At 49.0% G+C, this 14,064-nt stretch overlaps 2 protein-coding genes across 2 annotated transcripts in view; one reads left to right on the top strand and one right to left on the bottom strand.

Annotated features, from left to right (window-relative positions):
• Positions 1–4,670, top strand: part of DNAJC16 (DnaJ heat shock protein family (Hsp40) member C16) — a 37,465-nt gene extending 32,795 nt beyond the window's left edge. The window contains exons 14-15 of the mRNA XM_030877747.2: positions 377–547; positions 1,047–4,670. Of these exons, the coding sequence (XP_030733607.1) occupies positions 377–547; positions 1,047–1,443 (568 nt within the window). The 3' untranslated portion in view covers positions 1,444–4,670. The remainder of the gene's footprint in view (positions 1–376; positions 548–1,046) is intronic.
• A 639-nt stretch (positions 4,671–5,309) lies between these two features.
• On the bottom strand, positions 5,310–13,679 carry AGMAT (agmatinase (putative)). The gene is made up of 7 exons (XM_030877775.2): positions 13,381–13,679; positions 12,192–12,394; positions 9,890–9,938; positions 8,643–8,838; positions 8,026–8,205; positions 6,794–6,878; positions 5,310–5,467 (listed from the first exon to the last, which is right to left on the bottom strand). Exons 1-7 carry the CDS (start codon positions 13,677–13,679, stop codon positions 5,394–5,396), a joined length of 1,086 nt encoding a protein of 361 aa, XP_030733635.1. The 3' UTR covers positions 5,310–5,393.
• Positions 13,680–14,064: the final 385 nt, after the last annotated feature.

Below are 14,064 nucleotides of genomic sequence, written 5' to 3'. Positions count from 1 at the left end.
ATCTTCTCCTCAGTACCCTGAGTTTCTCAATCCCAGATTTAATCATGAAGGCGGGAAGCAAGCAAAGAAGCATGTCAGGGAGATGCTAGATGAGCCAGAAGCAGAGAACGGTGCGTCACCATAACTGTGTTGACGGCCTTCATCCTGTCCTAAAGCCGCTTCTGCACCAACTGCACGGCGGCCCCGGCAAGGCTCCTTACGGTCCCGGGATAACCAGACGGGGGTCAGTCCCGCCCTGCCCATGCGCCAGGCTCGAGACTAGTAAATAACATATCTAGTCTGGTTAGAACGTATCATTTTCTTCCACTTGTTCCTTTTAAAAGTCGTGGCATTCCCTTATCCTACAAGATGTTAATTCCTCAGTTTTTCTCCACAGCAAGATTCCTAAAAAAGGCTTTGTGGAGGTGACCGAGCTCACAGATGTAACATACACCAGTAACTTGGTACGCCTGAGGCCAGGCCACATGAACGTGGTCCTCATCCTGTCAAATTCCACCAAGACCAGCCTGCTGCAGAAGTTCGCTTTGGAGGTCTACACGTTCACTGGGTGAGCTCCTGTGTGCATGTGAGAGAGGGCAGGGGCTGTGGAAGCAGGAGGGGGAGAGCCTGCACCCTTGGGTAAGGAGGGAGCTGCAGGGGCTTTTTCCGTGCATGTTGGCTGTGACCTTTCCAACCCAGACCTCTAAGCCATCGTGTGGGGACCTTTCTTCCCCTTGACTGTTGGTTCTGAACAGAAGAGCTTGAACTCAGTCTTCCCTGAGTCCTTTCAGGAAACTCTCTTCTCTAGCTCTTGTGCCTTTTCCTGAAGCCAGACACCGAGAGTGATGTGAGTGACGCCCAGCAAGGGACAGGAAATGGATGAGGGGCTCTTGCCGCCATTGTAGAAGCCCTCCAGGTCCCGCAGAAATCCTTCGTTTCTTCTGTATTCAGGCCCCACCCAGCACAAAGCCTTTTCCTATTATTTAAAATCTGACTGAGGTCCTTGTATTCCCTGCGACTAAATGTGTCGGGAAATACCCTAAATCCTCCTTCTGTCCTTCCTACAGGAGCAGCTGCCTGCACTTTTCCTTCCTGAGTCTAGATAAACACAGAGAATGGCTGGAATACTTACTAGAATTTGCTCAAGATGTGGCCCCGATCCCAAACCAATACGACAAGCATTTCATGGAACGCGACTACACGGGCTATGTACTGGCTCTGAATGGCCACAAGAAATACTTCTGCCTCTTCAAGCCCCAAAAAACAGTCGAAGAGGAGGAAGCCATGGGGTCGTGCAGTGACCTTGACTCTTCCCTCCATCTGGGTGAATCTCGAGGGAAATCTTCTGGCCTTGGATCCAGGCCCATCAAAGGAAAATTGAGCAAGTTGTCCTTATGGATGGAACGGCTGCTGGAAGGCTCCTTACAGAGGTTTTATATCCCGTCATGGCCTGAACTAGACTGAGAATTTCTAAAAGAGGCTCGAACTCTTCAGACTTTTTAACAGGCCCCTGTGAACAGGTATTTTCAGGACTCAAACTATCACAATGGACAGAGTATAGATTTTAGATTATTCTTCCAGAACAGTGGCTAGAAGAATCTTTCCTTTGTCCTGTTCTAACCTAGGAGTGAAAAACACCAAACGCTGAATTCCCCAGATCTGAATACTTTCCTTTGGGTCTTTTTTCCTCATTTGAATGCCACACTATTTAAAATAGACTGCTCATTCCCTCTTCCTTTGTCGCCCCGCCCCGTGCTCGCCCCCCACCTCCCCTGTCCTGTCTCTGTGCTGTGGGACAAGCACAGGGCTGGACCCTGCAGCAGAGCCTGGGGGGACCTCGCGAGCCTGGTGTGCCGGTCGGGCCATCTGACCCCCGCCCCGCCTCGGCCGTGCTTCTGCCACGGTGCATGCTGTAACGGTGGGACAAGCCACCGCAGCTTCTGGGCCCTGTGTCTCAAAAGAGGCCTAGTTCCAAGCGATCTTACATTAGTGGTTTTTTTGGTAGTAAATGGCTAAAAGTATATTTGGGGGGTATCCTCCTACAACAGCTTGTCAGCCACGGTTTTAAAAGGTTAGAACTGCGTGGGGGTTTCTGCACGTCTGTTTGGTTTTCTTCCCGAGACTAGAGAAGGGAGGGCTGGGCAGTGCCTGAGCGATGCCTTCTTGAGCATCCCATCAGCCCCCTCCCAAACACTAAGAGTAGCTGGGGAGGGATCCGCGTGGCAAGAAGTACTGTAATGACCTTGAGCCATTTACCTGTATGTTTTCAGATGCCTTTCTGCCTCTGTCAGTTTTAGGGTGTGGATATTAGGAGCCATAACTTGTAATCTTGCTCTCTGAACGTAGAGGTAAGCTGCTATAAGCCAGTAGATGTTAAACTGACGACACGTCATTCCTGCCGTGAGTCAGGCTCAAGGAACCTCTTCCCTACAGTGATGTCTCTTTAGTAAACTATCAGACATATCTTTGTATCAAGGAACTTAAAATTTCTCAGCAATTGTATTTTGAATACTGTTACCCCAAAAGTGCTGTATCTTCAAGTCCTCTTTGGTGACAAGTGAGCCAAGACACGTTCTAGGCTTCCGTTTTGCTCACTTTGAGCTTCTGGCCTATATTTTGATGTCTCATCTTAATTGTTTTCACTCTTAAGTTACAACTGCTTCACCAGTAACAGGGTCAGACCTGTCATCAGCACCCCAGCTCGCTGAGCTCCAGTGAACGATGGACCCCAGGCGGGGCCCTACCAGCCAGTTAAGAGAGCTTACCTTTTCTTTTTAGAGCACACCACCAGTGGAGTTTGGACAACCTCAAAGAGTTCAAATGTCAAAACAAGTTGCCTTTTTGTAAAGTGAAGGGTCAAAATCAGTGATGGGACAAAATAGGTTAATATTGTCTTTAATCGTAATTGCTTTAAACTAAGCCATTTGGATTGAGCTACAGTGGCAAGTAACAAATTATTTGAGCCCAGAAATCCCTAGTTTTCATGGAATCTATAGCTTTATTTAAAAAAATAAATCACTGCCAGTGGCTTTATTTTTCCACATGATCCTCTAAAAGTGGGTGTTTATTCTTATTGCCATATCTCGTGGCATCTGGCCCAGGTAGAACTGATCAAGGAATTCATTTTTGGCTCTGTGATGCACCAAGTCCTCAAGATTATTTTCTGCATCTCTTGTGGCCAAGTTGCTTATACGAGTCGTGTTTTGGTTCAGTGGTAGGTTTTTTTTTTTTTTTAATTTCTGGTACTAATGGGATTCCTGACCTTAATTTCTGAAAACCAAAAACACCCCAGATTCGTTCACTTTAAAAAATTGTGGGCTTCCCTGGTGGTGCAGTGGTTGAGAGTCCGCCTGCCGATGCAGGGGACGCGGGTTCGTGCCCCGGTCCGGGAAGATCCCACATGCCGCGGAGCGGCTGGGCCCGTGAGCCATGGCCGCTGAGCCTGCACGTCCGGAGCCTGTGCTCCGCAACGGGAGAGGCCACAGCAGTGAGAGGCCCGTGTACCGCAAAAACAAACAAAAAAATTGTATCATTAAAATAAAAAGCACCTTCAGACAGCTGCACCTTTCATTTGTATAAAGAAAGGAAAGTGATAATAGTGAAAACGTTCCTCGGAAATATTTCAATCCAAAAAACATCATCTACAGATCCGTTTGGGGGCTGGTAGCTATCTATGTCCCCCAAGAGGAAACTGGGAAGTTTTTAAACTGACCTTTACCCTTGACCACCCAAGCCTTTCCTCCTGAATGTCATTTCCATGAATTTGTTTACTTTTGTGTCAAATGTATGAGCCACTGTCCTGGTCAGCCAGCGCTACCATTTATCTTACATATGTAATCACACAGACCCAATTTTGGCTCTAAGTTAACTTCCTAGTCTTCGAGTGTCTTGAAAATGACAAAGTTGATGTTTTCAGAGGTAGGTTTTTCTGATTGATACAGACTCTGCATCATGTTTAGCAGATGAGGACAACAACTGGCCTAAAGCAAGCCTTTGTAGATATACGCACCCATTTTTTAAAAAATTTTTTATCAGCCCAGGTGTCAGTGGCACAATCTGTCTACCACCGAGTTCATCACCTCCAGCTAGGCAACATGTCAGCGAGCAGGCCTGCCCTAACTCCCATTGGGCACCACAGGCTTGCTGCCATCGCTTATTGACCATGAAAACTTGGTTGTGGTTTCAAATGATAGGTTGATTCCCTCCTTATTCAGTACGTAAATGTCTTCCTGCTATAAAAAGAAGTGGGATCTGAATGTGTTTTAAGTGATTTGCATTGTTTGGGGAAAGGGATTAGGAGCAAACACTCAAACATTTTTTTCTAAGTAAAATTCTTGAAAAGCTGATGCAAAACATTCTTTACAGCTGAAACGCTGGTCATGTCCAAATACCTGACATTGTCCCTTGAAACAAACGCGGCGTGTCTGCTGCCGAATCTGTTCAGTTTGTCAAGGAGGAGGATGATGCTTTCGAGACAGACCTGAAAAGAAGGTGAATATTTTGCACTTTTGATACTCTTAGGAACAAATAACTTATTTGGCAAATGGTGTCTTTTTTATGTTGTTTTTGTTTTGTATTGTGAACAGGCACTGAAGCTGATGTTATTTTGTTTTAAGAATATTACAGACTGGAAACAGAAATAAACTATTTTAATGTGTGATGATTATGGGTAGCTCTTATGTCACGAGATGATGATTTGACCATGGACACATTATCAACAAAACTGAATTCGCATGTAACTCAACACATGCTTAAGGTCATCACGCCTCCACTGCAGATTTGGGGAATTGCTGTCATAGAGGGTGGGTCAGCTTGAAGAGAAGATAATGCAAAACAGGCTCAGAGGGAGCGGGTTAAGGCAAGGCCACTAAGAGCCAGCTGATGTCACCTGGTTTTGAAGACATTCCTGCATCTTCCTGGGCTTTTGAGTGGGAAGTTTCTTTATTAGGATCTGCCTGTTATTTTTTCTTTCAAACTTTTTCTGTGTTCACGATGGTCCTAAAACCAAGATGCTCCTCAGCGTAGGGGCTGTATTTTAAAGGAAGATACTATAGAAATATGGAATGTTTTTCTACAGTATTATTTCATAGGGTTTTTTCATCTCATTCCTCCAGATTATAGATAAACTAAATTCTCCATCCCTTTCCCCTTTATCCTCCATCATCATTCATCAAAGGAAAAAATAAAAAAAGCACAAGTGCATTTTTTTTAAGTTAATTCAAACACCTTAGGAATATTAGCTGTTTGGATTAGAGTTCTACTGTAAGCCCAGATTGTAGAGCCACTAATGACACTTTTAGCAGAACGTTTTATTGGCATAAACTCTTTAGTACTCAGATTGCTTGCACATAAGTTCTGGAGAATTTGTCATCCAGGTAAGCTCTTGTTTTATCTTGAACATCGTAGCACAACATTCAGGCGACTGTCACTTTGGGGAGAACACACAGCATCTCAAACAGCAGGTTAGCCGCCACGAGTGCTGTGTTTCCTACAAAGCAGTGAAAAACCCAAGCGTGAACACCACACAGACCGCCTCCTGAGGCCGAGCCCCTCGGGCTCCTCAGCCTTTGTCCCTTTGTGCTTCCTTTCCCAGAGTCCTGCCTTGCGTGCTCCTCTGCGGTTCCCCACCGCCCCGTGGACATGCTTTCCCCGGCGTTCTATCAAGCATCATTCAGAAAAGGTATTTTAAAATTCAGAAGGCTCTCTGTTTACTCTGAGAACAGATTTCCCCCAAAGGAAAACCTATCATATTGGTGTGTATCGTATTTACTATCTATCCTCTAAGGCTAACGGGCCTAACCCTGTAAGTTTTTCTAGATTAAAATTATTGGGATGGCATTGGCTTTGAATCTCTCTCCTAAACCAGCTAACTCCCCCACTTTATCAATATTAATAAATACCATTTATGCCTTGAGAATTCACTTTTCAATGAAATATCCAAGGCAGATGGCACTGGGCAGCCCTATCGCTGAACTGCACGCTGGTTTCTCTCTCTTCTGCTGACGGGTGGGCCAGCTATCAATCCTTAGCCGCCTCCCAGGGGTTTTGTTAGGGTTCATTAGCTCACATCTGTATGGTGTACAGTAATAGGTTTATTTTCTTCACTGTAGGACATACTCAGCCGGTTCCTGAGTTACATAAAGGGACCCATCCATCTACTTATTAACTAGATTAATACAATTTAAACTAGCCGCTGGGACTTCCCTGGTGGCACAGTGGTTAAGAATCTGCCTGCCGGGCTTCCCTGGTGGTGCAGTGGTTGGGAGTCCGCCTGCCGATGCAGGGGACACGGGTTCGTGCCCCGGTCCGGGAGGATCCCACATGCCGCGGAGCGGCTGAACCCGTGAGCCATGGCCGCTGAGCCTGCGTGTCCGGAGCCTGTGCTCCACAACGGGAGAGCCTGCGACAGTGAGAGGCCCGCGTACCGCAAAAAAAAAAAAAAAAAAAAAGAATCCGCCTGCCAAGGCAGGAGACACGGGTTCAAGCCCTGGTCCGGGAAGATCCCACATGCCGCGGAGCAACTAAGCCCGTGCGCCACAACTACTGAGGCTGCGCTCTAGAGCCCGCGAGCCACAACTACTGAGCCCATGTGCTGCAACTACTGAAGCCCACACGCCTAGAGCCAGTGCTCCGCAACAAGAGAAGCCACTGCAGTGAGAAGCCCACGCACCGCAACGAAGAGTAGACCCCGCTCGCCGCAACCAGAGAAAGCCCGCATGCAACGAAGACCCAACGCAGCCAAAAATAAAAAATATAATAAACAAATAAATAAACTAGCCGCTGCCTACGGATCACATTTGTCTCCCTTACTCACCAGAAGGATCGTACGGCGGTGAAACCTCCACAAGATCACAACCCACCACGTTCAGTCCTTGACAACCCCGGATGATCTCCAGAGCCTGTCCAAGATGAAGCTTGAGTTGTCCAGAGAGGTAAGCATTGACAACAGAAAGCAACCAGTAGAGGCCTCCATGGATTTCTCCCAACACGGTCCTGCCCTTCGACTTGGAACTGTCGCTTTCCCTCAATAAACATTCATTGACCACCAGGCACCCTGGTGGGATCACAGAGACAAACCAATCGCTTCAATGCCAGCATGAAGGGCTTCAGGAATAATCTGAGCACGTGTCGCAGCCTGAAGAGGCTGGGGAAGGCTCCTCCAAGGTGGAAACACCTAGCTCAAGGAACTGACCAAGCAGAGGAGTAGGGAGAGGGCAGCCCAGGGAGAGGGAAAGACACATGCAAAGGCGCCAAGACAGAAGAAGTACTAGTAGTCAGACGTGGCCGGAGATAGGATGAGTGAGGGGCGTGGCAGGAAGAGCATCACTTTGCTTCCGTTCTGCAGGTGAAAAGCAGGAAGGATGCGAAGCCGAGGAATGAGGAGTGTGTTCTAGAAAACTGACGGGAACTGGGAAAGGCTTTAGAGAGGCTGTTATGACCATCCTCCTTTCTGAGAGGATAGAAGATAGTTGATTAGTTCAAGCAGTCTTCATTCATTTACTCCAGTATCTGTGAGTACCTCCTACTTATATGTCAGATACTCTCCTCGGCTCGGAGAGTAGTGAACAGAACAAAGGTCCACCCCTGGAGCTTTCCTTCTAGGTAGAGCCACCCTCCAGTTCTGCCTCCCTGTGCTATGCTCAGCATACCATGGGAGCTTTCTTTGGGGGTTTCTAAAACTCTTGAACTACCCTAGGAGGTGTTAATCCCACTGTGCATACCTTTAAAATTTAACCCCAAAAAGGTAAGTTTGGTGTCTGAACAGGGGGCACTACAGTATTGTCCCCATGAACAGGTGGACTAGAGGCAGAAAGACCAAATAACGGACTCTTATATCCCAGATAAGAAATGAGGGCCCTTGCCAAAATCAGTCACTCATCAATAAGGGAGAATCCAAACCTGTGATCGGCCCTGAGCACAATAAAGGCCCAGGTGCTCTGATTTTAAAAGCCCATCCTGATGTCTAGAGGCTCAGTTCAGGTCCCAGGAAAGTGGGGAGCTAAGTGTCCTCACCCACAGGAAGTGTCGCTGGTGGAGCCTCCTTACCTGACTAGGGGTGAGACCAGCAATTTCGGGTGTCCCTGTCCCTGGGGCATAGGCAGGGTCCAAGCCGTCGATATCAAAGCTTATATAAATGGGTCTGACTCCCATCTGCTGCCTCACTTTTCCCATCAGAGGAACCAGCGACTTCATCCAGCAGTCTTCAGCCAGGACCACCCGGAAGCCCTGAGAAAGAATTGAAGAGCAGAAAGTTGACACTTGGGCCTGGCAGCATTTACTGGGCATTTCCTATAGGCCTACCCCGTGCTCAGCTTATGTGCACCTCAAATTTGACCCCCAATATCCATGAGGAGGGAACTATCATCCCCATATCAGACCCATCGCCTTGGGTCTGGACCTCCTCCACTCTTTTCCAAGCCAGCAGCATCCAAGGGCCTGGTTTGTTTCTGCTTGTCCCCCTCCCCAGCGATAAGCGGCCTCCTTTGCCTCGTGAACTATCATCCCCGCTCCTGTCTGCTCCACATGACGCAAACTCACCCTTCTGTCCCCACTTGGAGCTTGATTAGCAAAGTCCCTTTGAATCCATAGCCTCCACTGAGTGGGCAATGGAGAGGAAGGCACTTTGGGGCCGGGGACAGAGGGAGGGGCTTTCGGCCTGTCACCTGGCTCCGGCTGTATTTGTAGGTATCCAAGGTCATGGAAGAGCCCCGGATGCCGATCTGTACCACGCGCTTACAGTCCAGGAGTCCCTCGTCCACGCAACGGCGGAAGGGCGTCCCGTGATAGAGCTTCTCACCCAGGGCCTTGTCCGCCACGTCCGTGTGTGCATCCACGTGCACCAGCCCCATAGGCCCATGCCTGATGACAACAGGGCGGCTCAGAAGCCAGGCCTCCCGGTGGGGCCTGAACACCACCACCCTCCAGGCCGCCAAAACTTGATGACGATTCATAGCCGTGGAGGGGGGACCTGGCATCAGTTACCAGCCTTGCAACTGGTTTCTGTCTTCAAACCACTTAGCTTCTCAGAAGGACAATAAGCTCAGAGAAGTCAAGCAGAAGATAGTCACGTGCTTTAGCTGACACTCCCTACCTATCACCCAGAATTTTCTTCACTTACAGATGGAGAGGGCTGGGAGGTTGAAAGTAAAGGGTGGCGGCTCAGGTGAGCTCGTCTGAAGGCTCAACTAATCAGCACCACCCTTTCTCCAACTGCGGTAACCAAGAAGCAGCTTCTACTCAGCTCTCTCTCTATAATCCCCATCAACCCTGCCAGCCGCCCCAAAAAAACAGACAATCCAAATCAGTGCCAGGCAAACACAGCTTCCAGAAAAGCCTTGTACCCACCCACCCACCTCCAACCAGAATGCCACCCACATAGCTTTCCTCTATATGAATTCTGGAGCTCACCACCTTGGCCCATCTGTCTATTTCTCAAACTAACTAACCAAAATTAGTCAATCCCTGCTAGATTTTCACTACTGGAAAAATTCATCTTCTCATCCTCTGGGAAAGGGGCCCTTTCAGGAAAAAACAGGGCCTCTCCTCAGCAAGCAACACCATTGTGCCTGTCAGTATTTGTATTTGGCCTCTGAAGCAAAACAGAAACTGAAGTTAACTGGGGTTGTGTATTTCACTAGGGGCTCATCTTCCAAAAACACAGGCAAATGCTGAGGCTGCATACCAGGGCAGATCTAGGGCAAGGGCGGGTGGCCAGGGTGTTAATAATAAATTGTCTTGGCTCCCATCTGCTGACTGACAGACACACCTGGAGCTTGACCTTAATTTTGATCCATAGAAGCAACTCAGTGGGGAATTTCCTATCGTCCCCAATAACCTGAGGCAGCAGAGGTCACCTGACGCCATCTAGCAGAAAGCAACTCATTCCCCAGCTCCGGCCTTTGGGACTTACTTTTCTGCCATCGCTTGCAATATAGGATAGGTGATTGTGTGATCTCCACCTTCAAGGAGACAAAAAAGAAGAAAACATCTGGAACGTGGATAAGATTCGAAGACCGTGTATCACCTAGAACGATCTTTAATCTGCCCAATTCTGCCACCCTTTCGATTAGACTGGAAGAACTATAACCCCAGCTAAAATATGATCTTGTTCAGTGGTGGAGAAATGGCCACTAAATGTTTGACATTACATTGTCATTTAAAAGAGGAAATTAAATTAAGGCTTATAGGGAAAATGCTCGGACCAGCTCTGTCCAGTTGAACTTCCTGCAGTGACACGCATGTTCTGTATCTGCACTGGCCAACATGGTGGTCACTAGCCATTGGCTATTGAAATGTGGCTCACGCAACTGAAGAATTGCATTTTTTATTTTATTTAATTGTAATTCATTTAAATAGCCACATGTGGCTAGGGGCTACCAATGGACAGCACAGGCCTAGAAAAGTATTACCATTGATAATTATTAATAACAACAACAGCTATATTTATGGAAGCTGAAAACATGCCAGTCACAAAGTTGGGCACTTTATATGCACTTTTGTTATATGCCCCTGACACAATATAAGAAGGTAGGTGGTGGTATTTTTATTCCCATATTACAGATAAGGAAATGAAACATCAAGAGCTAGTGAGAGGTGGAGCTGAGATTTCAAACCACGTCAGCCAGAAACCCCACTCCTTACCACTATGCTCTGCGGGCTGGGCCCTCTCATTTGGCAAAAATAAATTTGGATATTTAGAAAAAGGTACTATTTTGACTATTGGTGAACAGGAAGAGAAAGAACTGCTACAGTGAGAGTGGGGCGGGGTGGGGGAGGGTAAGAGGAAAGCTGCTCTATAGATTGACATAGACCCTGACGAGAGGAAAAGACCCCCTTGCAGTTCTCTCAAATAAAGTCATTGAAACAACGTCCTTGAATACTTAAGAAGTCACAACTAAGCCCCTGCTGGCAGCCTCCTCGGGCCTGGCATCAAGGGCTGGGACAAGGTGAGGTGGATAGAGGCACTTGCCGGATGCAAAATTGAAGGGACACCAAAAAAAAAAAAAAAAAAAAAAAAAACTCAGTGATTGGGGAATTCCCTGGCAGTCCAGCGATTAGGACTCTGCGCTTACACTGCAGGGGACCTGGGTCCCATCCCTGGCCAGGGGACGAACGAAGATCCTGCAAGCTGTGTGGCCAAAACAAAACAAAAAAAACTAAGTAATCAAGATAAATATTATTTTAATGTAATATTTTAAAAAATCAAAATCAATGCAAAAGAAAAAAAAGGATCCATGATAGGAACTTCCCTGGTGGTGCAGTGGTTAAGAATCCGCCTGCCAATGCAGGGGACACAGGTTCGAGCCCTGGTCTGGGAAGATCCCACATGCTACAGAGCAACTAGGCCCGAGAGCCACAACTACTGAAGCCCGTGTGCCTCAGAGGCCGCATGCTGCAACTACTGAGCCCGTGTGCCTAGAGCCTGTGCTCCACAACAAGAGAAGCCACCGCAATGAGAAGCCCATGCTACTTTATTTTATTTATTTATTTTTCTTTTTTATAAATTTATTTTATTTTATTTTTGGCTGCGTTGGGTAATCCCAGGGAACTGCGCCACCAGGGAAGTCCCTTTTTTTTATTTTTATTTTTGGCTGCGTTGGGTCTTCATTGCTATGCACGGGCTTTCTCTAGCTGCGGTGAGCGGGGGCTCCTCTTCCTTGCGGCGCGCAGGCTTCTCACTGCAGTGGCTTCTCTTGTTGCAGAGCATGGGCTCTAGGCACGCAGGCTCAGTAGTTGTGGCACATGGGCTTAGTTGCTCCGCAGCATGTGGGATCTTCCCGGACCAGGGCTTGAACCCACGTCCCTTGCATTGGCAGGAGGATTCTTAACCACTGCGCTACCAGGGAAGTCCCCCATGATAAACTCTAAATAAAGATAGGATCAGCAACTGTGCTGTTCTGAGCCATACTGGAACCTGAGGCAAAAAGAAAGGGAAATCAGTAATATGTATTGCTGACTTTTTGGCACCCCTTAAATTTTGCACCAAGGTGAGCGCCTCACTTGCTTCACCCTGGTCCATCCCTGTCAGTCACATTAGTCCAAAAATGTAAATATCCTCTCCCCAGGGGTTAAAATAAATGAACTAAAAATGTTCCCTTTCCTACTGTCTCCATATTGCCAGTGGCTCCCCCTGGAGAAGTAACCGTACTCCAGCTCATGATAAATAGACCCTGAGCTCAGAGAACTACCCTCTCCCTTGCAGATGACATTACCCAAGGTCAGAGGAATACAGCCAGCTGCTACAATCTTCTGATAGGCCTCTCGAATTAGGCGGCAGCTGTCCTGAAGGTTGTAAAGATTGACATTCACATCGCCTAGGTCTGCAACCATGAGGGACTGGAAGGGGAGGGCTCCTGTGCTAGGGTTGGCTGTCCGAAGCAGCACTGATTCTTCACGGATCCTTCGGGGTCCAAATCTGGAGGAGAAAGAATCAGCCTGTGAGCCATCCCTAAAGGTTCAGAGGCTCTGCCTAGGCCAGGGCTTCCCAGGCTCTGCGCTGGGGCTGGCTGAATCTTTGCTGCAGGGGGTAGGGGTCATCCTATACATTGCAGGACGTTTAGCAGCAACCCTGGTCTTTCCCCACTAGATGCCAGTAGCAGCCCTTCCCCCACGTTGTGATAACCAAAAATGCCTCCAGACTCTGCCAAATGTCCCCTGGGGGGAAAACGTCCCACACACGTTGAGGACCACTGATCTAGCCTATATAGTGAAGAGGTTAAAGGTACAGACGTAGAAGCCCACCAATCACCAATTTACTAAATGGCATTAGATAATTTCTTAATCTCCCTGAGGCTCAATTTCCTAAACTGTTGCTGCGGAATCGTAAATAGCTGATGTTCAATAATTAGAAAAATCGATTTTACTTCCTCTAACTTGATCTTAGGAAAACTGCCTTATTTTGGGGACTTCCCTGGCGGTTTAGTGGTCAAGACTCCGCATCTCCACTGCAGGGGGCATGCGGTGATCCTTGGTGGGGGAACTAAGATCCCCGCAGGCTGCGCGACCAAAAAAAGAAGAAAAAATTGCCTTATTTGGAGCAAATTCTTGAGTCACGTGACATCTAGAGGTTTGGGGAAGGGCAACCAGCTTCTGTTCTCAAACTTAATGTCCCCTGCTTCTGTAAACTGGGGTACCCACAGCCACCATCCAGCTAGGCCAGGGAACGGGGCAGGGAGAAGGCTCAGTCCTTAAACCCCATTTCTTTACCAATGGATGACACGGCTGAGCCCTCAGGGTTGCTTGAGGGAAACCAGCTGTCTCTCAAAGGATTGGGGCACTTTGGAGCCAGGCACTGGCTTCCAACTCGACCCTGGGTGAGGGAAAGCGCCTCTCCATGAGTTTTGTGTGCGCAGTGACCGCCAGGCTGTCCCAACACGTGTCCCCGAGTCCTTCGGGGCTTACCTCGCCCCGGGCCGGTTGGAGGTCCCAATGTCCAGCGGCACCCCGATGAAGGCGGCATCCAGCCCCTCGGGGGAGGCCTGCACGGGCAGCCGCATCATGGAGCAGATGCCCACTGACCGAGCCACGAACTCGGAGCTGGGAGGTTGGTTCCGGGGGGCGTCGGAGGCCTGGCGGCTCTGGCTGCTGCCAGGATCGCAGAGCCCCGCCGCAGGACGCACGCGACCCCCGAGAACCAGCCCCCGCGCGCCCCCGCCGCCCCCCGGGCCCCGGGCGCAGCCGGACGCCAGCAGCCGCAGCATCCCGCCCGCCCCGCTGGTCCCCGTAGCGGCCGGAGCGACTGTGCCAGCGCCCGAGACGCCCCGGGCTCAAAGGGCAGGGGCGCCTGGAGATCACGGGCGGGGGGGGTGGGGCCAGGGATCGGGCCGCTCTCTCCCTGCACACCCTCCTGGACTTCGGCCTCTAGTTCCTTTCATAACTAGAGCCAGGCCCGGGACTCCCTACCGACGTCCACCGCACTGGCCCAGGTGGGTCCCTCCGCACCGAAATCAGGCCCTTGGCAGCTCCTTCTCCCAGAGTAACACCTAATGCAACTTCCCTGGCAGTCCAGTGGTTAAGACTTTAGGCTTCCACTGCAGGGGACACGTGTTCGATCCCTGGTTGGGGAACTGAGATCCCACAAAAACC

The sequence above is a fragment of the Globicephala melas genome, chromosome 1 (genome assembly GCF_963455315.2).
Source record: "Globicephala melas chromosome 1, mGloMel1.2, whole genome shotgun sequence".
Lineage (NCBI taxonomy): Eukaryota > Metazoa > Chordata > Mammalia > Artiodactyla > Delphinidae > Globicephala > Globicephala melas.
This window is presented reverse-complemented; position numbering and strand designations above follow the sequence as displayed.

Bases quoted from the DNA above. Each gene is read 5' to 3' on its own strand.
- AGMAT (XM_030877775.2), bottom strand. From the start codon at position 13,679: ATGCTGCGGCTGCTGGCGTCCGGCTGCGCCCGGGGCCCGGGGGGCGGC. The intron at 12,395-13,380 runs GTAAGCCCCGAA...TTTCTCCTCCAG, and splicing joins TCCAACCGGCCCGGGGCGAG to ATTTGGACCCCGAAGGATCC. The intron at 6,879-8,025 runs GTAAGGAGGCTC...CATCTTGGACAG, and splicing joins CTGGTCTCACCCCTAGTCAG to GCTCTGGAGATCATCCGGGG.